Source organism: Falco cherrug, chromosome 9, assembly GCF_023634085.1.
Source record: "Falco cherrug isolate bFalChe1 chromosome 9, bFalChe1.pri, whole genome shotgun sequence".
Lineage (NCBI taxonomy): Eukaryota > Metazoa > Chordata > Aves > Falconiformes > Falconidae > Falco > Falco cherrug.
In genome coordinates this window covers 26408244-26434691 of record NC_073705.1, presented here as the reverse complement: position 1 = coordinate 26434691, position 26448 = coordinate 26408244, and the positions used below count along the sequence as shown (strand labels likewise).

General features: G+C 49.1%; 1 protein-coding gene across 6 annotated transcripts; it reads right to left on the bottom strand.

Annotated features, from left to right (window-relative positions):
• Nucleotides 1-2123: 2123 nt before the first annotated feature.
• On the bottom strand, nt 2124-26096 carry ITPRIP (inositol 1,4,5-trisphosphate receptor interacting protein). 6 transcript variants are annotated; one of them, XM_027802521.2, is made up of 3 exons: nt 25865-26096; nt 21003-21109; nt 2124-6661 (listed from the first exon to the last, which is right to left on the bottom strand). In XM_027802521.2, exon 3 carries the CDS (start codon nt 6646-6648, stop codon nt 4999-5001), a length of 1650 nt encoding a protein of 549 aa, XP_027658322.2. In that variant the 5' UTR covers nt 6649-6661; nt 21003-21109; nt 25865-26096; the 3' UTR covers nt 2124-4998. The 6 variants fall into 6 exon arrangements, with proteins under 6 accessions (XP_027658322.2, XP_055575863.1, XP_055575864.1 ...); XM_055719888.1 differs by lacking the exon at nt 25865-26096 and adding an exon at nt 25648-25842; XM_055719889.1 differs by lacking the exon at nt 25865-26096 and adding an exon at nt 25445-25604.
• Between the last annotated feature and the right edge of the window lie 352 nt (nt 26097-26448).

The window sequence follows — 26448 nt, the reverse complement described above, 5'->3', positions numbered from 1 at the left end:
AACTAGCTTTGGATTTCCTTCCAGAGCCAGAGCATATTAGAATGTTAACAAGGAGGTGCCACTCCCTCAAATCAGGGAAAGGGGTTAAGTTAAGTGGTGGTGGGTGGTGGCTGGAACTGTGGATACCTATAAAACAAGCAGGTAATAGCTGAACTAGACATTCAGATTTCTGGTTCAGCCAATAAGGGCAACCAGCGATATTTAGGGCTTGCCACAAAAGGGCGTTTATTGAGCAGAGGTATCCAGAATAATTACTTTGAATTCCTGTGGATTCATATTCTCAGGAAGACCTATATCCATGGCATTATTCTGGAACAGCTACTCTACTTTATGTTCACTTTGCGTCTTATTCTGGAGCCATTTCAACAGGCAGGCAGAAATCGTAGGGATTCTTGCTTGCTGCACTAGGATTGCACTGGGCATACCCCCACTACATCCTTCTGCTCAGAAACATCTTGGGGGGAACTAGAAACAAAACAGACTTCACGCTTCTTTAGATTTTGTACAAGGCTTCTTTTATTATAAATAAAACAGCATGAGAAGATTTATATAAATTCAACAGTGTCCTGCTATAAAAGCAGCGGTTTGAGTACAGTATTGTTAATCAAGGAAGACCTTACGTCTGGAGGGTTTTGGTGTTACTGCCCATCTCAGCTTCATTGCCAAGACTGATCTTCATACTACAGTTTTGCTACTGAGCTAACACACCACACACACACACACCCCCAATCCTAAAAAATAACAAGTAATAAATAAAGCTATTTACTATGTAGGATCCTATGAGAGCTAACCCCTCAATACCAGCAGCTAAGCTGTTACAGGTGGGTAAAGTCTCATTTCTTCACCACAAAGAAAACATTGCAAAGGCTTTGCATTAAAAACATCTGGTGAACAAGCACCAAACCTTGCTGCTTGAATATTGGATACAAGTTTTGGATCCTTTTGCTAAAATACATCTTTATATCCACATAAGACCTGTATACAGAGCAACTCAGAGGGGAAGAAGCCATATTCTGTGGCTGCCACATACTAAAGCGTAAACTCCCAACAGCTCCCCTTAGAAGACATTCAGCTCCTGAACAGCAATAATAAGCTTAGATCAAGACTTTTCCTAAAGGCAAACGGCTCGTGAGGCTATGCTGTAGATCAGTGGCTGCTATCAAGCCATCACTAATTTTATTGCTGTGACAGAGCCTATAATGAAACATTAAAACCACAAATGGAAGGTGGAGGGAGTGGTTGGAAACCAGCAAAAGGCAACAGGAGTTCATCTGTTAGTTAGCAAATAGCAAGAAAAGCACTGAGACACAAGAAAGAGGTCCAGGACAGGCTATTTACTCTTCCCTAGGATCTCTCATGGACATACAGACATTACCAAAGAGATGCTGTTTGTTACTCACGTATCATATGCTGTTTGGTTTTAAAAGAACATTATTCTATTAAAAGAACCACAAAATCCCACTTCCACCCCCACGCTTTAAAGCTGCTTCCCGTGAATGCCCAGCCAGACTTCAATCAAGGCACAACTAAATGTGGGTGGCACTAGAAAGTCTTAGGACATTTTTACTGGCTGACAGCTGATGGAGCTGAACCGTTTTATAAACCTTTTTAATGAAATATGAGTGTGGCCTTTTACTGCTAGGTCTAGTACTCGGTGGGCAAAGATTCAATACAGAGAGACAACACAGTCCAAGGAATGACGTGCTTCACATCATGGCCTCCTAGTACCACTGTGGAGGTCTGATCCAGAGAAATGCAGTGTACCCACATCTCCTCTGATGGGACACGTATATACCTCTGGTATATATACTGGTATATGGCTTACAAAGATCTCTGCCTTGAGGCTTACTGGAGCACAGCTTACAATCACAGAGCACTTCTCCCCCCGAGACAGGTACGAGGGGGTTCCCTCACAGCCTAAATGCACAGAACAGACCTCTTAAAAGGTGCTCAGGGCAAAATGAGCATATTGCATGCAGGAAAACTGAACCAAGCGATTTGCTTTCAGGGAAATCAAATCCATAAATTCCTTGGTTCAGCTCCAACTTGGGTTCAACTAAACCCCATGGGAACACTTCAGGGTCAGTTTGGGCTTAAGAGAAAACAGGCACAGATACAGAAAATGAAGAAAAAAAGATTTAATCCACTTATCAGTTTAGGTTCCCTTTGAGTCTGAGCAGCAGTGCTTGGAGCTGTGTGAAGACGAGTTTAGGCATGTTTACAAGCCCGTAGGACTGGCGTTACAAAGCTTTGTTCTGACATTTTAACAGGGGAGTTACCTTATTTTGCTCAACAGCCCTTTCTTCTCATCCTCCCGCTGTTCAACCTTATATAGAAGTTATTTTTCAACCCTGAATGTCATTTCCTGAGCGACCTGGGTCACAAATTCGTTTCTGTTCTTTGGACAGTCTAAATTTAGACTCCTGACAGGAAATGGCAGAGAAATCTTTATTTCTTTCTGGCTGGGCTGGGAACACGTTTAGAAGAAACTCCAACCACAACTGCTTCAGCATGACCTGCCTGCCACCAGCCCATGCAAAGCTGGATCTGCCACAGGCACCGTACAGTGAACCTGGGCAGGTAAAAATGGTAGATTGCTTGGGTTTGCTAACAGCTTCCACAGCTTCCAATGTAGCCTCCAGGCTCCAGTATTCACCCACTCTCCCTGTACCTCTGCTTGTCACTACCTGCTTGTTGTGTCCCCTGAGATTGCTCCTGTTCTTTCCTGCTGGGGAAGGCTGGCTTGGTTGGACTAATGAAAGCCAAGGGCTTACAGGTTAGTGTTGTTAGCGTTAGCAATTAGTCCTGCCCTGTTGTTCTGCCAGCCCTGGCAGTCTCCCAGGGGCTCATCGCCAAGGGTGCTGAAGCAAGCACTGGTGATCCGAGAGTCGTTGCTACTGGCATTACCCACCAGCCTCTTCTCTCCCATTTTGCTTCCTACCCCTTACATTCTGCTCAGATATATTACTTAACCACCCTACAGTATTGATAATAAAAGCCAAGGAGAACAGCAATTTGAGCAGGGAGTTCCCTGTCCTCACCTCTGCTTTCTTACAGAACACGGGAAACGGAGTTACAGCTTTCTCTGCCTTTGTGCATGGAACATCCCTCGCTGGTGAAGGAACAGACAAGAGCAGGCATCAAGGAGGTAGTGAAATGGTTTTTACCAGGAAAAGGGAGGAAAGGACACGTCTGTGGGAAGTTTGCTTATCAACAAGCTCGATTATAAGCCTCATGCTCTATGTGTCCCCAGTAGTGATACAGAATTAAATCTTCTCTCTGATGCGTGTGATAGAGAGGACTGATAAAAAGGGACCTGTGGAGTGACGGTAACATCCCTGATGGGTCTTACCACCCAGAACTGTTTACCCTCTTGTAAACAGAATTCAGAGAAGCCCTAGTGTAAAACACAGCAGGAAACCCTAGTGTAAGAATATGGTAAGACTTAAGGCCCCTTAGCACTGAAAGCCAGGATTCCAGGACCAGCACAAAGCAGATCTGCACTGAGGCCCTGGTTTGGATCCTGCATGAAGCACATGAAAGAGGGTGAGGAGCTACTGAGCCTTTTCCTCCAGCAAAGCCACCTCGCCAGGGCTGGGCAGCCCACTGGCACAGCACTGACATGCTGCTTCCTGAGGGAGTTCAGGCATCTCCCTTTCTGCACCGGGTTTTTTAGCACATGCCTTGAGATTCTCTCCTGGCTTGAAAGCCTGCAGAAGCGGTCATTTCCCCATGGCATTCCTGGCTCAGCAAATGACAGTCTGCTAGCAGCAGCGCATCAGAGCCTCATCAGAGCAGCGGTCTTTAACAGGATTGAGGAGACCCTATATGGAGGCAAACAGGTAGCTTTTGCCTGGGTATCTGGGGGCAGAAAGGATGTGACACAAACTACAAGGCAGCTGCAGAGCCAGTGCTGCCAAGCTCTGCTGCATGTGCACCACTTTCATTCCCTCCCCTGAATTCAGAGCCATCCTGCTGGCCTTGGCCTCATTAAAAACATGCTGGGAGAGTCACACTCTCATTTGGAGGGTGATTGTTCCCTCCTGCTACCAGAGTGCTGAGATTGAATTTATTACAGGATAATTTTGGAGAACTGCTTCTTCTATGAAAGCAAAACCTGCAGCAGTTCTTTCTCTCTTGGCTGTTCACAGCCTTGCTGCCCTGAGGTAAAGAAAACAAACAAATAAACCAAAACGCCAGAATAATGGTGTTTCTCTCTTTTATCTAAGGTAAAAAAAGTTTCCTGTCCATTTATCCATGGAAAATGGCCAGGAATATAACCTGCTAGCCGTGTTACCATGAAGAAAACAGAAGACTCAAATGAAATGGTCTGAAGACAGAGACCCTGCTGCCTGCTCTGCTACATCCTCCCCAGGGAAAAATGTGCAGGGGTGTTTCTGAAGGACAGGACAAGCTCCAAGTCCTATTAAGAAGGTTTTTTTAAATAACCACAGTTCCCTTTTGATTAAAGAGCTGTGGTTGATTTAGGATCTCCATCTAGTCCAGATCTTGCGCATGGTCCTCCTCCTCCTCACATCAGCGTCCAGTCTTATGCCACACTTCCCACTGGTGGCAGAGCCCCTGCAAGCACGCAGGATCCTGTCTCCGATTCCTCCACCCTTTTCTTATCTCCCCCTTCCAAAGGAAATGAAGTATTTGGCTACCACCACCACTTCCACTGCAGGCAGCTGAATGAATTACTCACATCTGTTGCTTACCACCACTGTAGCATGACTGATGCACAATAGAAAAATATATTCTTAGCTGTGTAAAATCCAGGCAGCACACCAGTGGGGCAGAAACTTTTATACCATGTCTTCCAGTTTTTCCCTATCTTCCCCCCATCCCCTCTCCTTTGCTGCAGAAACCATGGCCCAGGGCTGGTTCAGCTGCAGACAAGAAGCTGGTACTGGCAAAGTCAGTTCTCTCCAGGAGGCTTTGGAAAGCTGCCGTCTGTACTTGTGCTTAGAGGAACAAGTGTTTTCCTGCTGGCTTTGGTTAAAGGGATTCCTTATGGATTCCATTGGTTTGTGCAAGGGGAATGTGCATCGTGTACTCATTTATCAGTGCAGACGTGTTCCTGAGCATCTCGTGGAACGTGTCCACTGTCTTCCTGTAAATGTCCCTGTGTAGCACAAAGGGACGGAAAAGGTTGAGAGGCTCAGCCCTCTGGAATATGATGGGGAAGCCCAGCTCTGCTGGTACCTTCCCATTGCCAATGAAGAAGTGATAGAGCTTCTTTTCATGCAAACATTTCTCCAGGAATTTCAGCATGTCCTGTAGACGGGCCTCCAGCTTCTCTGGGACCCAGTCCTGACTGGGACGTGCCTGCAGGAGATGCAGCATCACTGTCTTCAGGTGGTAGTTGGTAAGCCCGCTTGGACCTGTGAGGCTGCACTGCTTCCCATGGAGGAAGGAGAGGATCTGCAGGCAGCTGACATGGCAGGCGTTGACAGGCAGTGTTTTGGAGACCAGCTGGATGAACCTCCTCTCATACACTGCGAAGGTGAGAAACCAGTGAGTGCTGGAGGAGAGGTCTGTTGCCAGGCCACTTCGAGGGAAATGAGAGATGAAGTAAACATCAGAGTTCTCATACTGCACCACAGGGGTGAGATTGAAGGCAATCGATTTCCCTGATCTAAATTTTATCTTCAGGGCTCCTGGTGAGTCCAGGAGGCTGAAAGAAAGGTCAAATTCATACTTGTGGGAGATTCTGTTCCAGGCCTTGGTGACTGCAATCTGGAACCACTTCATGACTTGGTCAGCATCCAGATATTGTGTATTTTTGAAACACAAGAGGTCTTCCATCTCACTGCTGAGCCTGGTAGTATTGGCTTGGCTATGGAGGAGGCACAGCATATCTTCCCCTAGTTTAGTCTTGTCACAGATGCAACCTGTCACATCCTCATCTGCCCTGCATACCTTGATAGTGCCATAACCTTGCTCATCGGGGGGAAAAGAATCACCAGAGCACCAGGTCTGGGACTGAAAACAGTATGGCTCTGGCGGGGCAAAAGGCACTATCAGATCACAGACAAAAGGTTTACGCACCCTCCAATTTTCATACATGCTCCCCACACCCATGCAGTCCTCCACTTCCATGTCAGCATCTCGGTTGCAAACACTCCTCAAGGCCTCCAGCAAGTCATCTGCAAAGCCTTCCACCATCTCCCGCATCCTGGCCATGTCTCCAGTGGTACCCAAGATGCGCTTCTCATAGAAGCTGGCCAAGATGGCCTTGTCAGGGAAGGCCACTCCTTTAAATGCTTTCCCCAGGACAGCCATGTCATCCTCTTCTCCTCCTGTGTCCTGCCAATTCCCTTCCTGGAAATCCTGCCTCCAGAGCTCAATCAGCAGGAAGATGACCATGGAAAGGGCAGTCCACATATCCCATTGGACTTTTCCCTCTTTGCTTTCCTCTACTATCTCTTCAGCCTTTTCCAGAGCCTTATGTGTGGCTTCCTGCTCTGCAATTTCCCGCTCTAAGCGCAACTTCTCCAGCCGAAGGCTCTCCTCCCGCTCCTTCATCTTCTGGATGATTTCTTCTGCATTCTCAGGGATGGTGCCATTCTCTTTAGGGAAGAGGAGCGGGTGGTTGACGATAGCTGTAATCACCACTAGGCACACCCGGAAGATTCCCATGGGCATGGCAGTTCCTTCCCTGGAAGAGAAAGAGAGGTAGAATGACCCACAATGCAGAGCATACTCCCTCAAGAAGATAAAGAAACTCTCCACTTGAATAAAAGTTTTGGCATCCCTTCCAGCCCTGAAAAAACTGTTTGAGACTTGAAGCTTCTAAGCGCATGCCTGTTTCTGCAAGTTATCAACCAAGCTTCCCAAAGAGACTTTTATCAGCAGATGGTGAGGATAAAAGAGTCCTCTTAGCAAATTAACTTTGAAGAACAGAACCGTGAAGGCACTTGCTACTGTTAACCCACTGTGATGCTGTTGGGGCAGTGTGGGAGGGCACATCCTTCCTCCCTCCTTTAAAGTTCTCAGGACAGAAAGGGAAAGAAGCAGGCAGGACCTCCCCAGGCATAAAAAAGTAGGACTGGGAATGAGCACTACTTTCTCTCAACGTAAAGGCTAATGTTGCAGATGTGGCAATGGCATAGGCAGGGCTGTCCTGGCCACCTTCCCTGTTAAGCATGTCTGGGGACCCACACAGCCTGCTTGGATCCTCACTGCCAGTGCTGGTTATGTGCACCTAGGTGGGAACAAGCCTGCACGGTTTTCTGCTTCTAACCAGGCATTACAGGCAAAGCTCTTCCTGCCTTTCAGCACCATCAGGATCAGGCTGTGGCAAACCTTCCTGGCCTCCGGGATGCCTCATGACTGCAATCCCTGGAAAAAGGGCAGAGACAGGAAGATTGCTAAACTGGAAAGGGTTTAATTTAGCCCACTGGTTTTAAAAGCATCAGGTTGTTTATTTTTGGTGCTTACTTCACTATTAATCTGTGGAAGACATTAGTAAACACTATAGCTTTGATCTAACTTGTGCCCCAAACACCTCCAGCAGCTGTGCTTGCAGCTAGCTCACTCCTATTTGAAGTGACCTCAACGTGGCTGAGAAACACCCCAGGCCTTGGTGTCACGGTGCTTGAGTCCCACATGTCACCCCTTGCACAGGCCCGTGGCATCACCAAGACTGCTATGGTGTTTTGGAGTTGCTTCCTGTGGTTATTGCTCTGCTGCTCGGACCTCGCACATAAGGAAGCCTTCCATGCCATGGGGCTCATGATGAAAGAATTTAATTCCCAGCTTTCCAGGACACAGTCCCATTAGTGGGGCATCTGCTTGGCTTTCACAAGTCCTCCCAGTGGGCTTGGCCAGAGGGAGCTCAGGCTAAAACCTGGGATGTTTCCTCCCAGGTGGCATTTCTGTTTCGGGGGGGCTGGCATTGCTATCAAGATCCCAAGCGCCTGCTCAGGGCAAGACAATGACGTTGTCACCCACTGCTGTGACAGCAAGCTCACCAGTCCCTCTTTCCCCACCTGCCCCTCAGTCCTCTGACAGAGAGACCAGAAGGACAAGATGGAGAAGCAGGGGTATGTATTCTTCCAGCTGGGACATTTCAATGCAGCCGCTTTAATGCCTCAAGAGTGTGTTTCAGAAAGAAGGGTTTCTGTTACAGGAATAAAGCCCATCAATAAAATACCTAATCAGTCAGACCAGAATACTAATCTCATTCCTAACAAACCAATTCATCCTGCTGTGGGAATGAGACTGTTTTACAGAAAGCCAAGAGATGGTGAGGCACCATGTGTGCACCAGGAGCTGAGGGCTGTAATTCCCTCCCCTGCAACAGCTCCTTCCTGGCCTGAACACAGCGTGTTTTGGTGCCACGGCAATCCTGCTGTCCCAGCATCTGGGCAAGAAGAAGGACATCTCTGGCAATCTCATTTATGCCTCCACAGGGCATGCAATAAAAACAGATCCATCCCAGTGGGCCTTGTTATCATTACTGCACAACGAACTGCTGGTTTTCAATTGCAAGAACTTAGATTTCCTCAGTGTGAGCACTTACTGTACATGGGAACTATATCCTTCGGCATGCAGTTAATTCTGCTGACTAGAGGGCTGGGACTGGAATAACAAGAGAAGGGAACAGGATTGAGATGCGCTGTCCGAGCAGCACAGGACTCGGGATAATGCTACATGCCCCTCCCTGTGTAACTTTTACCAACTACCCATTTTAGATCCCATGTACATGCATTGATGAATGCCCTTACGCAGACATTGCTCTGGAGATGGTTTGCGAGCCTTTCTTGTCCTTTTCACATTTACATTAACTCTTTAATTCATTAGGCAATGAATTAAAGCTGAATTAATGCCCAAAACTGGGTGTCTCAGTTATTCTGTGAGGTCCATGCCTGGCTACATTTAAAAATAAACTGGGGTCGCCCTGCATTGCAAAGGGCTTTATCAGTTTGCCGGGGCAGGGCAGGAAGCACCGGCAAGTTCCTTTCCTTAGTGCTACGCTCTTGCAGACCACGTGTGCTTTCCACGCTTAAAAATAACATGGCCAGGGGCCAGGTGCCTCCTCTTGCAGTCTTGACCAGGACGACACCGCTGCTCTGCCCTGCTAGACCTCTATCCCTGTGGACGAAATGTTTTACTGTTAATAGATTACTTCTTAGATGCATAAGGCTGAAAGAAGTCAGCTTCCTTAGGATCTCCTTGTACCCTTCAAGACACTCTCTTGCCCAGCTGCCCATGGGCACACCACTGCCAGAGGCTACCTGCCCCAAAGCTTTGCTAGCAGAAGGGGTTAGGCCAGACATCCCCAAGTTCATCACCGGGTGGCTCAGCTGAATTCATTCCGGGTCACTCTGGCAGTCTAGGCTACCCCTGATTTTGCAGGAGTAGGTTAGGAAGCACGCACACAACCTCTTCCCCCAGCAAACCATACAGGCATCAACCTCTGGGAGAATCAGGATGAAAACTGGAAGTGGCATCTTCAGGTCACATCAATTCTCAAGACGCATGTCTGTTTTCAGCCTGAAAAGAGGAAGTTCTCCTGGTCAAAACTGCCCTTTTGCTACTGTAGCTGTTCACACCAGAAAATTAAGCCAAACGTTAACCTCAGTTAAGGATTAAGGTTAATGGTGCTCAGTGACCAAGGTCAGTGGAGCCTGGCCTTGACAGCAGCAGGGGTGACACAGGCTGAGTGTTCCCACATCTCATCGGCCACAACTTTCCTGGCTAATATGGGAAGACTAAATAATACAGGTGAAACCAGCAGCACTGCCTGCTACAGCAGTCCAGCTTTCCATAACAAAGGCTGCTCTTTTCCCTTGCTTTTAACTTCAGCCCAAGCAACTTAAGCCTGATAAAAATATTTACACCTGCTCCGGCTGAGACAGCTTTTGTGTGGAGAAGGAGAGAGTCCAAATGTTTCCAAGCTGCAGACAAAGCGAAACATCATTGTTTCATCCACACATCAAATTTAGCAGCATTTCAAGTATGGGGGGGAAAAAAGCATTCACGAGTTTTTAAACAGCAGGTCTTCAACCTTTTCAAAATGTATGGCCCTGCCAGTTTTGGCCATTTGAAGTACAGACAACATCCACACTTGGTAACAGGCTTACATCTAACCACCTTCTGCAGACCCTCTTGCAGCAGTCCCAGGGCTCCAAAGGCCCCCCTGAGGGAGGATGCCAATGGGGTCCTCACCACATCACGGGCAGGTCACCTCCCTGTTCCACGGGTGAGACAGCAGACACCCCACCTCTTGTGCTCCCATGGGCACAAAGGAGGGAAAGGAACAGTGACACTGAGGAAAGCTGCTTGGGGAGGGGAGGAGGGCCAGGGCCAGACACTACATGGAGCCCCACTACTGCAATGTAAAGCTCTGCCTCTGCCCAGCATGGGATGCTGCTTGTTCAAACCTGCCTCTGGCACCAGAATTAGTTTCCTTCTGGGCTCTTGTGTGGCGCTTACTGCTTTGGTGACTGTGTGCTGCACCGATTGTAAGGTTAACAACCACTCTGAACGACCCTGGGAAGTGAGGGGGCAGGCACCATCCCACTCTCCAGCTGGGGAACAAGGGCTCCGAGAGATAAAAGCAGCTGACTGCTCTGCTGCCCGATCAGAAACAACAATCAGCTCATGCTGCAACATTTGGTATTGTTCAAAGGCTTGGTATTGTTCAAAGTACCTGCAGCCCTCCACCCTCAGTTCCCAGGTGGGTTAGGTCATTCTTTCAAGCCTGAAGGATCCTGATCAGCCCCACAGCAGGTCCTGGATGAGGTGGAGAGCCCCAAGAGGGGAGGGGGAAAGATGACACTGTTATCACGCAGCTCAGGTTGGTGCCACGAAGCCACATGCAGGAGTCGTCCAGCTGTCACACTAGCTGATGTGAAATCTCTTTGCTGCACAATTCAGTAATGTTGGATTCACCTGCTTGCCTGGAGCACGGTTACAGGTAGAGTGTTGCAAGGAAGGGGAAGCACGGGGACTTTGAGAGCTGGCTGAAATCCCCCTGCATAGACATCATAAAAATCAAGGGGTGAGTATGCCCAGAGAGGCTTGCCCCAAAACTGCCGCTGGAAAAGACTCTTCTCCTCTGCCACATTTGGGCAGTGCCAGCCATGCCAAAGGCTGCAGAGGAAAAGGGCTGGATCTCTGAAAATGGCCCATCAAGTGTGACCTGACCCATCACCCATATGCAGACCCTTGGCACTGGTGCAAAGGCAGAGCTGCAGCTCCTCACCAGCACAAAGGCAGCCCCCTAAGCCACAAAACTGGTGTTGAGTTCTTCAAGCCAGCATCTGCTGTGCCTGCATCTCTGCAGTAACTGTCTCAACGTCACCTGTGCCACCTGGGTTGCTGCACAAGTGGCCTTGAAGTAAATCATTTGCAGAGACAATTGCAAGAAAATATGAAAATAGCCATTGTACTGTTTCCTGAACATAGTCAGCTGTGAAGATGAATGCAGTGCATGCTACTGCAAGCAGATTTACTTAGTGATGTTTCATGTGGCGTGGGGATAGAGCTTGGCTCTACCTTCAGCTTCTGCCTTGATGACCGCCTCACCTGGGAGCATCACAGAGCCCATGTGGTGTTCATGCTGGCTGACCTGCGACAGCCGCTGCCCTTTGGCAGTGTGTCACCTCCCGCTTCCTACCAGCCACCAGTGCATAAGCAGCCAAGTCCCTCACAGAGCCGATGATGCTCAGAGCCGAAACAATGTCCCATCCTTTCCAGCTAAAATGCGCTCAGCTTCTGATGTCCCCAAGCCTCTCTCACACCCTTTTCCACAGCAGCTTCAGACCCTTTTGTCTCCTGCTGAATCTGGAAGAGGAAGAGATTTAAATGGCAGCTTGCAACTTGCCTCTGTAGGCTGCTCATGTGCTTAGTCTAAGCCCAGATAACTCTCCATCTTCTTTGAAGACATTTCCCTTTCATTAATGGTCCCTTTCTTCCCTCAAGAGTTCCTCATACAGCTGTATTTTTTCCACCTTTTTACTCCCTCAAATTTTGAATCGTGGGAAGCAAAATATGCTCTGGCTGGTGTTCAGCAATAAACCAGATAGAAGTGAGCTGAAGCTTTGATTCTTAAATTAGAAAACCCCAAGTCAAGTCACTGAATGTGGTTCAGTAATGCACTGGAACACGCCAAGACATCATTTACAACACACTCGATTGCTTCCTGCAATTTGGCTGATACAGAAGGCAGTGAATAGGTGGCTGCCCCATTGTGTTTTGCTTTGGTAGGCTGCAAGAAAAGAGGCAATCTGAAGAGATGATAGAAACTACAGCTGTCTGAGAGCTATTTTCATTGAAAGCTGCCAAGTTTTTGAAACTAGAATTTTCATAGGAACATATACGACTTCTGAGACTTTTTGCTAAGGAGGTCTGGAAGGGACTCTGCTGCATGTTTTGACCAGAGGGATTAATGGCCCAAAAGAGCCACTAACCTGCACTTGGGACTTTCTTACTGGGAAGTTGTGAGTGTCAAGCCCAGGGGTTTCAGGCCCAGCCCAGCTGTACTCCCTCATGGCTGAGCTTCTGGGAGCGTCCCCTTGCTGTAACAGAAAACAAACTGCCTACGGGCCCTGGAGTATATAGTCTGAAAATGCTTCTGCTGAATTTATGAAGATCTAGGCAAGACAAAAAGTTTGCTGAAAGCCCTTTGTAATGCACTATGTCCTTCTCCAATTTGCAAATACCATTGCCACCTCTGCAGGTATTGAGAGGTATGCCTGGCCGCAGCAGAAAGAAATTATGTTACCTCTTGATGGGGACTACAAGATCTGAATTGTAAGAAACAGACATAATGAAAGAGAAATGGGGACTGCAGAGATGCCCGTCAGTATTATTGTTCCTGCCAAAAACTTGGAAAGATGCACTTTAGTCAACTGCATACCATGGTGCTGTTTTTCCACCATCTCCTCAGCAACAATTACAGAACAGCTGAAAGACCTTTTCTGGCTCAGGACAGATGTTGATGGCAGTTTTCCTTCCAGGTGCTACATTTAAAGTCTCAGGAGTAGACATATGCTGGATGGATGTTCACCAGAGAGCAATACCCTGGTGAAGATATCAGACTGGTATCTGCCATTAGTTGCTGGGGATTCGTTGTTTAAATTTTGCCTCTTGCACTGAGAAGAATGATAAAAACTTCAGGTTTTAATTTTATATGCACATATTTAAAAACCAGAGCACACGTCTATGCCTTTACAGTCTGATCTCTTAGTTAGGATGACAGAAACTTCTGTTGAAGGCTCTCCTCCGAATCTGGGAGGGAGTAACAGTACTGTAAGCTTTGGTCTCCCTCCCAGCCCCAGAGGTTGCTGCCCTCATCGCTTGGCTGCTTTCAGGTCAATTCTCTGCTCTTCAGGTTTGACCTGGGCTTTCACAGGACATGAGGAACTGGTTCACTCAAACCTGTTTTGTTCTTGAGACCATTTTTACTGAAGAATTATTTCCTGGGGTGGGCACAGGGGAGAAGTCCTGTTTTGGTGAAGAATTTCAGACCAGAAACAAGTGAGTTTTCCTCCCAGGTCAGCACCACATTTGTTGGAGCCTGCAGGTTATCCAGGACCCTGGTGTGATGGATGCTGCCAGCTCCTAGGAGACATCATGCTCAAGCACTGCATCTCCAAGCATGAGCTTCCATGTTCACCTGAGTCTGCAAGGTGGGGCTGGCGAGGCCCTGGACCCTCGGCAGGGCTGGAGGGCCCGTACAGCCGAGGTCAATGCTCCGGGCCCATGTACTGAAACACACCCCAGGGTGACTAAGGGTTTATCGCGCCAGTCTACCCTTCCCTCTCCACTACGTACGCGTTTGTGCATGTGGCCCTGCCCAGCTTTCACCTCGCACAGGCAGCAAGAGCCCAGACACTCAGATGAGGATCCCCCGCTGTTTTTTACCTTCCAGGACTAAGCCCCCACTGCTGCAGTGAGCACATGTCCCCAGACCTGTACAGAGCCACAAAACCCTCTCACTTTCTGCTCCACCGTCAGCTATGCCAGCATCCAGCACAGCCCACCTAGAGATCACACAGCATGGGGCAGCCAGGAGAGGCTCCTGCTCTCCCATCCCCTGAGCACAGAGCCAGCTGTAGCACACACAGCCCAGCCAGGAAAATTAGCAGCCACAAAAACGCTGCACAGAGCCTGAGCGGCACCAACTTGTGCTGTTCTTTCACCCTCTATGAAATAAGCTTGCCTACAGGATGCTGGTGTGATGAGCTACTGACTAGGGCAGAACAGTGCCAGCCACAGCAGCTACAATTCATGCTCTGACTTGTCTTTTGAGCATTAAATTAGGGCTACAGACAAAGTACCAAATTCCAGTTGCCAGCACAGTCACAGTTGGTTCAGCACAGACTGGCGGGATCGGGCTTTGGCTCTGGCTCTCTACCAAAGCCACCAGTGGAAAGGAGCAAACGCACCAACACACGAGGTGCAGAGGTCTGGATGTTGAGGCTGGTACCACAACCATCTTTAAACCCAGAACAAGCCAGCTGGCCTGTTCGGACTACAAAAGACAGGTACGGCAGGGCAACCGCCTTTCAGAACATGACTGGAAGCTCCACCCCAGATCAGCTGCTTGGCCACAGGACAGCAGTTGGACAAGGCCACTCGCCTGATAACTATTGTTTTGCTGTGTGATTGAGAACATGCTAGCCTTTTGTAACATCCGTGGACATCCTGTCCCAGTCCTGCTGCAGTGCCAACGGGGTCAGTCGCACAGCCCGAGTCGGACATCCTGCCCAACAGGTCTGCTGCGGACTGTCGGAAGCAATATTTTCCTCCTGGGGTCACCAGATCAGGTATTTCCAAGGAAATGCTGATGCTCATCCTGTGTACAGGACCAGGCAGCCCTCCCTTCCCACGGACAGGCAGATTCAGGGTGGATAAGCATGTGAGCAGCACTGACGTTGCTCAGACAGAGGCAGATGCTACTGTACAGCCCCAGACCCAAGCAAGGAGTGATTTCGCATCTCTCCAAGCAGAGGATTGCTTGACTTGCCCTGGGAAGGACAGGGAGTGTCTCTCATGTCTTCCAGTCATTCCCTATCTTTGCCATCAGGAAGCTTTTTCTCATGCTTCTAACTCCCTTGCTGCAGTTTGAACCCCTAACTTTCCAGTGACCACCGTGGGTAAAAGTAGGACAGATTCTTTTTTTCCTTCTTGCAGTAGCACTCAAGATGTTCAGAGGCCCTGCCCTTCTGCCTCACCTTTCACAGTACATAGAAGCATTTGTAAGATGTTGCCATAAAATCCCACGGCCCCCGTTCCCCCAAAGCCTAGACAGTACAAAGTCTTCTTTCTGGCTCAAAATTAGGTATTTGCCTTCTAGGGCTCTTTTCCAAAAGCCAAAGGAGACGTAGCACCTGTTAGATACTCAGTTTCATCAGGAAGTGGGGGATTTACCTGGTTATTTCTGAGTCACTATTTCTCAGTGCATACAGGTACCACACCATTAACCAGAAGGTGATTCTGGCCCCCGCTTCTGCCCTAGGAGTCAGCAGCCACCGCCAAAGGCAGCTATAATAACTACTAAATCAACACAGAACCACATCACGCTCCCAAAGGACTCACTGTAAGGATGGACCCAAGACAGCATACCCATGGAGACCAAGAGACAATGCTAACCATAGGAGCAGTGCGTTACTCAGCACCCTGCCCACTGCCTGAATGTGGGTTTTTTGCTTTTTGACTGTGCAAGCCAGCTCTGCTTTTGTCGGCAAGCAGCACGTGGGCAGCCTATGCGGTGCCTTGGGTTCCCCCTGCTACAGCCAAGAAGGGGTTTCACAAATTGGAACACAGTGTCTGGCTGCAGGGGAGGTAGTGAGGGGAAAGGTAGGAAGTGTGCATGTGGCTCCCACCCACGTACTGAGCTGTTGTGGTAGGATCCCAGCCAGGAACAGCTTCGCTTTTTAAGCCAAATAAATTTTGTCTGTTAATTGTGAGAAAACAATTGAGGTAGACCGAACTTTTGTGGTATGGATTTTTTTTTTTTGAGTTGTGTTTTCTCCTCCTTAAAAAAAATAAACAAACACACAGCAAGGGAAGAAAAAAAAAAAAAAGTTGAAAGGTTGGCTTGCCAACCTCACCAGCTCCCTCCCCTACAAATCCAACGTGATGGGAACCTGGGCAATAGCTGGTCATTCCCTTGCACAATATTTCATCAGCACAGATGTCCACTAACCCCTTGCTGCTTTGCCAGGAGCCTGAGAGTGTCAACCACAACGTATGAAGCAACATCAGTGCACAGACGCTCTCTGGCCTCCGCTTGGTGCTCACGCTGGGACCCACTCTGGCTACCACCCTCAGCCATACAACCTCTCTGCACATGCAGGCAGCCACGGCTCATTGATCCAATGTGGCAGTCACCTCAGGGAAGGTGGTGAGAATACAGAAAGGGTTCAATTACCAAAATGTTTGTTTAAATCTGCCCCCCTTTTCCCCACTTAATTCTCAACAAGGTGGGGAAAAATCACACCAGTGTTGTTAAATCAGGCAGTGGTTACTCTGACCCTCCTCATCCTAAGGTAAGCTTATGCCCTACATCACAACACATCCAACTTCACTGTATATTGTACATTCATTGAAATGAATGCTTTGGTTTTCAAAAGGCTGGTGGAAACATTATTAGAAAGTTGATTTCCCAGCAAGGATACACTACTCCAGCCCGTCTAAAGAAGAGCACATGTGGATATTGGCACAGCTCAGACGTGGCTTGCAGATTGTTTTGGGCAATAGCTGGTCATTCCCTTGCACAATCTTTCATCAGCACAGATGGACACTAACCCCCTGCTGCTTTGCCCGGAGCCTGATAGTGTCAACAACAATGTATGATCATGATTATGTTTTACATGTGGAACTATGAAGTCCTGTTTCAGTCATGTAACAATGAGCACTTATGTATTACAGACAGTAGAAAGCACAGTAGTTGCCAGACCCTTCCACACTGAGATGCTGAACAATAACACAACAAAAATAAATTGTCATTGCAGGCTGGGAATTTGGTTGATCTGAGATCTTCTGCTCCATCACAGTCTTGACTCAGTGACAAAGACACACACCTGTATCAGGAGACCTGCAGACCCATGTATCTGCTTAAACAGAACTCAAAAACACTGGATGGGATTGGAGGTTTGTATGATTGGACTATTGTTTTGCTAACTAGTTACAGCTGGTTGTATTCAAACAGTTGGGGAGGAACAGTATTTAAAAGCTGGCTATTACAGGCAAAATGTCACCACAGAAATGAAAAGCAATGCTTTATTCCATTGCCTGAAATCCCAGATTTTTTTATAACACACAATATAGTTCCTAAAGTAAAAAAAAACCAAACAAAAAACCAATAAACACAACAACAACAAAAAACCAAACAAAAACCCCCAACCAACCCCCCAAAAATATTGTGAAAGCCCCTGCAGGGACGGGTGTGGAAGGAGAGAGCAAGAAAGAGCACTTTTACTGCAATGCCCCGTTTCCTTGACTCTCACTAGGATGACTCCTTGATCTAAGTACAGGCACTCCGCATTGCATACCAGCATCTGTGGGAAGAATCAGGCCTTCCTAATTCATTACCTGGTGGCTCTAGAAAAAGAGCAGGAGAAACGCCACAAATGCTTGGGAAGCAGTAAGCCCAGTCTTGGCTCGCTAGTCATAAACCTAAAAACTGCCAAGACACGTACACATACAAGTATGCTGGCTGCGGCATACTGCTGGCTAACCCTGCTTTTCAAAATTAGTTTGAATAAAAAAAAGCCATAAAAGAAAACAAACTTCCCCCCTTCTGTACAATATTTCCATGAAGCTCATCCTTTCAGCACCCGTGGCCACCAACTAACTCAGAGCCATTTCCACCCAAGGGAATGACTCAGAGACCAGCCCACTGCCACATGCACCCATATTTAACAATCTTCATGTGCTCTTTGCTCAGTCCCCTCTGCTTACCAACAAAAGAAAACATGTTTAAGCTCTTTCTTTCCCTGAAGAGTCTGTAAACTGAATGCTGGGAAGAAAAATGCTGAAAAGATTCAAAGGGATAACACCAATGTAACATGCACGGCTGTAACAAAAGCACCAAACACACATGTTAAGGCTGTGAAGACACGTGGTTTTCATTTGGGATGTGTGGGGTGAACACATACACTTGCTTCCTTTATAACATAAGCACAACAAAGGCAGGCTTTGTTTGAAAGCCAAGGGACAGCCTCTCTGCACACTTAAAAGACTTAAGTTACAACGTAATGGGAACTGTGAGTCATAGCTGTGGGGCCCCTGCTCACAGGCACAAAAATCCCCGCTGCTGCAGCAGGTAAGGAGCCCAGCTTAGCAGTGAGCACAGACAGCTTCCAGCTCCGCACGGGAGACTGAAAGCGCCCAGGACCAGCAGCAAACGCAAGGCTGAGCTGAGAGCACATGCTGCGGATGACTTATAGCGCAAGCACGTCCCTTGCAGTCCACATTTCTTCCTGTAACCCCTTCAGAGCTTGAGATCACAACCCTGCAGTCGTTCCAAGAGCACGAAGCAGCTAAGGCTCAACAGAGAGGTGGGATGGACATCAGCCAAGCACCTTCAGAATTTTGACTTTGGCTGCAGAAGAGCATGGTCATGATACTTAGACCGAGCACAGCCAGCTCGCTAGGTAGGACCACAGTACAGCTCTATGTCCCTAAGGCACCGAGTATGCCAGATCATTTATATCACAGTAGGGGAGGGTCAGCCAATGGATCCCAACTACCCAAAATAGAGACACCCATCTCATCCTTGCCTCTCCTACCCTAGAAAAAAAAACGGTAAGAGTCTGCAACCCATTCATGATAATTGAAATCTGTAGCGCAGAAGTGGCTGTGCTGCAGAAAATCCAAGTGTCTTCTCTCACACTTCCAGCAGTCCCAAGGTATTTGGTTGCTAAGTCTCCAGAAGCCTTTAGAAATCAAACTCTCGTCTGAAATCAGTGGCAGTCAGGTACCTGACCATGCAGGAGGCACAGCTTAGGATGTAACCATTTTGGGTGCAGATACACAAACACAAGCCCCTCTGAGAAGCACTATACTGTGAACATCAAGTGTCACAGCTGAAGCTGGAGCCAAGGAGATGTTCTCAATCTCTGATATGTATTAACATTCCACAACAGCTTAAAAAATAGGGCAAAAAAGAGGTCTGAAAAAGCAATACAGTCTCCCCCTTCTGCCTACACACATGGCCTACACTGCGCCTGGATAGTTTCTGGCAAGTCTTTCCCTACTATGTTCTGAAAAGCTTCCAGCACATCTCCAGCTCTGCCTCCCAAGGCTGTCTAGACTGCTGCTTAACTACCTGTACCTGCAGGAAAGTCTCCTTATCGCTGCATTGGCCTTCTCCAAAACAAGCTGTAAGCCCTCCTGGGATTCTGGCACATGCAGGCAGCATCCTGTCTTGGGGAACTACTTCCCTCCTGGCAGGCAGGTGGGAACTGCTTGCTCCCACGCCATCAGGTGCTCCCCAGGCATCACCAAATGCTCTGCAATTTGGAAGGACTGAAAGCAAGGCACTCTGAAGCAGATTTTCATTGTTTTCATTTGGGTTTGGCCACAAACTCTTACCTTTTCAACTAAGGCACCCCTTGAGACAACCCAGAGAAAGATGGAGCTGGTTACACAGGTGTCTTAGGTGACACCTTACAGCCAATGTCAGTTTTCTGCTCAGGCGCGAGAACCTTCTCTACGTGCTCTTCCCCATGGTTTTGAAAGTGAAGGAACAGCATGTTTCCCTTTGCCAAGCAACTGAAATAACCATATGAGTCGGAGACTGTGCCTAACACGGCTTAGATTCTGCAGCAGTTGGCCTCAATGGTCCTCACGCTTGCCAATACCATGCTTGGTTTTTCCAAGCCACATGCATGGCAATAGGGTGCATCAGATGTTTTCCCTATATATGCTGAAAAAGCGTTTCTGCCTTGAGGCAAATGTCACCGATATAAATAACATGCTAGATCAGCCAGAAAAACCTGCCTCTGGAAGAGGGATAATAATCAAAGATGGTGGGAAGAAAGGAAAAAGAGAAAGCTTCATTTACACACAGGAGGATGGCAACAGGCCAGCTCTAACAGCTTTGATGGGGCTGGCTGGAGAAGCATGCCGGGGAACTGTGAGCTGAGCTTTGCTAGAGCAGAGCAGCCGTTTGAACTGCCTGGGATGGGAAGAAGAGGACAGACACCAGCCAACACAGACCCAAACTAAAGAAGAAAAACAATCACATGGAGTGCATGAAGTAACAGGTACTGCGAGTTGTAGCATCACGTTGTGGCAGCCAGGACTGCTGTCCCGGTGGCTCCCGCCACCATCAGCTCCAGTTCTCTTCCCACCATTGCTACCCACAGAGCCTCCTGTCACACGCTCGCAGAGCAGCACTGCCAGACATCTGGGTTTCACCTGGCAGTTCTGCTTTCAGCGGGTTTTCCAGGGGGTTTCACACAAACATGAGGGCTCTACACTTCGCTGGCTTGTAGAAGCCACTATTTCCCTTCAATCCAGCCGCCTCTGCTGTTCGCTCCTGATCATCAGGAGGCTGTTCAGGCACTTCCAGGCCTTTGCTCTTCCTCTAACACCTGGAAGAGGGGTGGGGATCTAGTGCTTTCCCAGTCTGGGTAAAGTATCTCTGGCAAGTTTTCCTGCATAGCAGCAAATGCAGCAGTAGCTGCTGTCAGTGCAACTTTAACCTGTTGGCTCCCTTCTGCCATCGCTCCCTGACTACACCCCAACAGTACCAAGGAGTCAGATAAAAGCAATTTTATACCGAACACCAGGAGTGAGGCTTTTAACGCTGATCTTCTAAACCGAAGCCATTTCCAAACTAAACCTTCTGCTACTTTCGCTTTACAAGTGCTGTCTGACTCTTGCTGCTGGGCATGTTTACTAAAATATGAGCCACACCACCTTCCTTCCAGCATTTCTGCTGCAAGGCTTGAGATCTCCTAGTGAAAGCCCATCAAGAAGCTTTTTTAAATCACATCAAATCTGGAAAGAAGAATGACCCCTGGAGCACTTACCTGCTATACGACTTTGCAAGTGCTCATTAAACTTCACATTACTGCTATCACAGTGACGCAGCGAAGACGATGTTCAGTCACCCACCGCTGAAGCACAACCAGGAAGCCTGCAAAACACAAAGAGAACAAATGAGGAAGTTCAGGCAGAAGACGGGTACATAATGCAGGTATCTAAATTAGGGATTGATTAAAAGAGAGATTAACCAGAAATAATAAGCTTTGAAGCCATCAGGGGAGAGTTAAAATTCTCCCATGGGAAAGCGGATCTGTCGGCACTGTAGGCATGCCGGCAAGAGAGGGCCTCCCTGCTCTGACTCCATCCTCACCCACCAGCCCTCTCCTTTTAAAATGGATTAGGGTCAAATTAGCAGCTGCATAAATGCAAGGGCTGGGACAGTTTTGTCTGGGGTTGGTTTCTTTCAGAAAAGGCATCCAGCTGCTGTAAGAGCTTGCAAGGTAGAAATACTTGCTTGGAGAGCTGGGTTTAGAGAGCTAATGTGAGAAACAGAAAACACAGAAGAGGCAGGAAGTAAGTCTCCAGCACACAGGAAGATGTGAAACACTGAACCGCAAAAAGATAAACTACCATATTTTAGGAGAGAGAAGTTAAGAAGTTTAAGATGAAACAGGAAACAAAGCAAAGCCTTCCAACCAGGAGAGCGTGGGCCCGACAAGCTGGCTGCTGGCACACGAAGGGAGATGTTACCCAGCTGCATGCAAATGGTCTGGGGAGCAGGAATCCACCACCCTCCTTACCAGCTGCTATCACCACTTCAAACCTTCCAACTGTCTTGGTCCAAAGCCTGATAAAATTACAAATAATGTGGGCTGAGCTGAGCTTTGGAGCTGGATCCTTTAAGGCTCAGCATCAGGCTGATGCATCATTGCTTTCCTGAACCCCTTCACTTTGGCAGCTGCTGGGGAGGAGATGGATCAGCCAGCCCTCTGTCCTCCCACGTACCTGCTCCGCCCAGACAGTGTGTACCGTTTCACTTCTCCATTTCAGTCTTCAACTGTGAGGCCAAACGGGCTCTGCTCTGACCTCCCAGCGCCTTGCAGCCTGCGGGGCTGCTCGTGCCCCTGCTCAGCCAGCACCATGACGCTACCAAGAGCGGCACAGACTGCCGAGCACAGGAGCAAGACACTCCAATCCTAAAAGTGCTAGATCCACACTGTAATATCCCAGTGGATGTTTGTTAGCCCTCGGTACTGGACCCATGATGGCTCAGGGCCAGTCAGGTACAGCAGGTGCCTGGAGGAGAGAAGGTATGATGTGCCACGCAGGAACTGCTGTATGGGACTTAAACTCTCTTTTGAGATTTAAAAATTATTTTAATGACTGACAGCATGTAAGTCAAGGTCTCCCTCTACTACATGTGTATAGATGCTGGACAGACCTTGACTGAACCTCAGGGGACGGTCTAAGGTCACTATGGGAAGGTCCCTCTCAGCAGTGGGTATGTCTGCCCTGCATCCTCACATGCTGGCATAAACCTCCCCTCCCTCCCTCGGAGGCAGCGCGAGCAACACAGCACGGTGCTTGCTGGGGGTCAGCCCTATGTGAGAGCCTCCTCTCTGCGCCAGAAGTCAAACCCGGCCCTGCTCCAGTGAAGCTCAGCACCTAGTCTGGCCTTCAGGTCACGGCAGTAAAACCCATTTATTTTGCTGAACTGCCAGTCTCAGCCAACTTTGCATGGCCCACGTGTGCAAGGAAGTCAAAACAAGCTTAAAAAAAACCCTCACCAACAACCCCCCCTGGCCTGTGGCAGCTGCACCCCTGAGCCAGCCCTCTGTCCCTCAAGCTGCTTGAAGCTTGGCTACCGAACTCCCTTCCTATTGCCCACACTGAGGGGTGAATGGGCAGGTTTTGCTTACACAGCTGAGCCCACATCCCTGCAAAATCTGGAATTCACGGTCAGGCACAGGATGATGCCGCCCAGTGCACACCCTGGCCATGCTCCCTCCCTCCAGCCTGAAAACCAGAGTCTCTACCTCTCTCCACCACCCAGCAATTACATGTGCTGATGGAAAGTATGCTGCCTGGCAGCAAACCTGCTTTCCCCCCCCCACTATAAATGAATTGTAATAACACTTGGAGAGAAAAAGTTGGGCCACCCAACAGCCCATTTTAAAAGGGATCTAAGGGAACAACTCAGTAGCTTTTTCTCAGCGCTCTATTCCATTGCACCATTGCTATAGACTGCAGTTCCGCAGACCGGAGCGTGCAGGACAGGACAGTACCGGACAGCAGGGAGACTAGTGCAGACTCTTCATGGAGTTCACATACTTTATCAGTGCTCCACAGCACAACTGCTTCTTAATGTTCACCTTGACAGAGGCTGAATTCCACTTAAATTTTGCCAGGACAGTTGTTTTAGAGGGGATGCAGATGCGTTAAGAGAAAACACCACAACCAGAGAAATAAACTGCCTTTTTAGCTGTGTACCCACTGCACTCGGGGAACTAATTTAAGCCATTGGGAAAAAAAAGAAGAAAAAAAAAAAAAGTACACCAGAATACAACCCACTAAGCATGACTCCTGATACCACATTATCTGCGTTAATTTATTTGCAGGCATGCTCCCAGATACTGAAACAGTCAACAGGTAAACAGTCACAAAAGCCAGTCTAGAATTGTGCTTTCAAAAAAACATACACTTTTTGCTTAAAAAGCAAACTCTGAGATTAGTTAGATCAGCTCGTGGAATACCAGTGTTAGGTTTCTGTGGCTCAGATTCCCTTCCCCTGTTAGTCATTGCCACATAAGAAGGATCACAAGCACTGGCATCCCTCCGAGACCTCGGTGCAGCAGAGGCACACAGGAGCCTTTACTGCCAGAAGAGCACCCACAAAACACGGGGCAGGGGGGCATGCAGGACATGCAGCTTTCATGGCCCTAGCAGTCAGAGGCGCAAAACAATTACTCAGGAAAAGCTGATCCCCCAGTAAGGGCTATTTAGTCTGACCTGGCAGGGAGGGAAGGGCAGAAAAAGTGAGGGGGGGGGGAGAAGAAAAACCAGAAAGGCTGTTCTTAGTGTACTGTAATGCTCTAAGCAACAAAAACAGGAAGACAGTTAGGTGGGGAGGGGCCACCACCATAGGTCTTGATAAACAGGTACAATGTCTTTGGCCTGCACAAGTCACTTCTTCCTTACAGATGCTGCTGGTGCAAATACAGATCACGCTGTTCTCCACACCCAAGCCATACCACCCGCCCCCCCCCCGAAAAAAAAAAAAAAAAAAAAAAAAAGTGTCATCTACAAGCTGGGAGTCAAGAAGCCCTCAGGGCTGATCCCAGTACTGACACTGGTGCTCCGACTTTTGGCAAATCAGTTCACCTCCCTCTGCATCTGTGGCAATCACATTTAGTACGTGCATTTCCCATGTGGGAGCAGTGTGAAGCATCTACTGTGCTGAAAAGAAGATTGAAGAGAAGACTTCCAGTTTCCATTCCTAACTTACATGTTCTATTTTCCTCAAAGACTGAAGAAACCCCTTTCATGTACATTAAGGAAAAACTGGTTTTAAAAAGTAGTTGCCTTTAAGGGTAGACAGAATCACTGTAGCCAGAGCTGCAGAAGAACGTTATCATCACCACCAAACCTAACCCAAAAACCTCACAAAAGAAGCCACACTATGCTGCTGCTGCTGTCCTGTCCATGCACTGCTTGCCTGGCAGCTCACACCGAACACGCCTGGAGATGTGCTGGGCATGGTTTAGGCTCATAGCACTCATTAAAACCATGTTAATAGTAAAGTTTTCTGAGAGATGCTGCTGGCGCTCATCCTGTCTGACCACATAACAGCCACCAACAGCAACATGTCCTATTTTCCTGAAGGCTTTTTACATGGCAGTTCCCCAGAGAACTGCTTCAAATGGCCAAGTTGAAGATGCCAAGGCCAGTCAGGCTCCAGTTCCGTGTGTCAGTTTTATAGCCCAGAACTTCCAGCATCCCCATCCCGATTCACTCCGGTTTGAGATACAAATACCTACCGGCCATCTTCAAAAAGATGCTCACAGACATGGACAGCAGCTCTACTAAAAACGTCATCACTCCTCCTCTCTGTACCCATCAGAGACATACTGTCTCTCAGAAGAAAGGCAAAGAACTTTTGCAATAAGCTAAGCCCAAGCCCCTTCACACCGAACACAAGCAGCAAAGCTCGGTGCTGTTTCGCAGGAGCTGTACGTGCCGCAGCCCATCACCGCCCCCGCAGAAGGGGCGGCCAGGGGCTCTGCGCCCCGCAGGGCTCGGTCCCGCCGGGGTTCCCCACTGATGGGGGCTGCGGCCGCCCCCCGGCAGCTGACGGGCCCTGAGCGCCGGCTGCCCCCTGCCCCCGGCCCGGCTGCGGGCGGAGCAAAGCCGAGGGACCCGCCGGAACTTCGGTTCAGGGGCCCGGTCCGGCCCGCCGCCCGCAGGCCCACCGAGACGAGTCACTTACGCGCGGCGCGCACGGCGGTGCCGGAGTTCTCCGTAACGGAAGCCCGGCAGAAGTCGCACCGCCGTGACCTGTTGCGGGCAGACACCGGCCCCGCCGCACCCGGCCCCGCGGCTCCGCTCCCACAGCGCCGCGGCGGAGCCTCCCCGGGGCGGCGGGCCGCCCCCACCGTGCGCCCAGGCCCCCCCGCCCCGGACGAGACTTACTGGGCCGGGCCGGGGTCGCCGCTGCCCGCCGGAGGGCGGCGCGGGGCGGCGGGTCGGGGCGGCGGCTGCGCTCGGCGGGGTGCGGGCGGTCCGCCCAGCCCGGCCGCGGCGGGCTCCCCTGCGCTTTGTTTCCCTCCGCCTCCAAAGCTCCCGGGCCAGCCCTCGGAGCCGGGCCACCCTCCCGGCTCCCCCGTTAGCCTCCCCGACGGTTTTGTACCGAGGGCGCAGAGGAAATGCGCTCATTTTGCTCCTCGGATGTATTCTGACCTCCTGGTGGTCGTGCCTGAGAGTCAGGGAAGCAGCTGAAACGCGTCACCTCCCCTGCAGTTCTCACCAGGGCAGATCCCGGGGAGGCTGATCCGTTGTCCTGCTCGGGGCTGGCACAAGGAGAAACTGGTGAATTTCATGAATGCTCTGAAGTATTCAACATATATTGAAAACTGCTGTAAGTTGGCGCCCAAAGTTTCAGCAGAGTATTGGCTGTCAAACAGAGAGGCTGAAGGAACAGTATCTTCTCGGAAATGGCATCACTGGCTGAAAACGGGGTATCTTCTTGCCCTGCAAAGTAGTTTAAAACAGGGAGATGACTGATGTTTTGATGATTTTGTTTACTTCTATGATGCTTTATGAACAATCAGATTCACTGGATTGATCATGGGTGCCCAACCCACAGTCATGCTTTGCTGTGCTGGGGGCTATAGCTCAGAGAAGTGGCACCGTTTTCCTCGTAGGGGTAGGGAGGCCGAGGCACTGCAGGGTTAACTCAATAATAAAGGCCACAGTAAGGGATTTAAAAAAGTG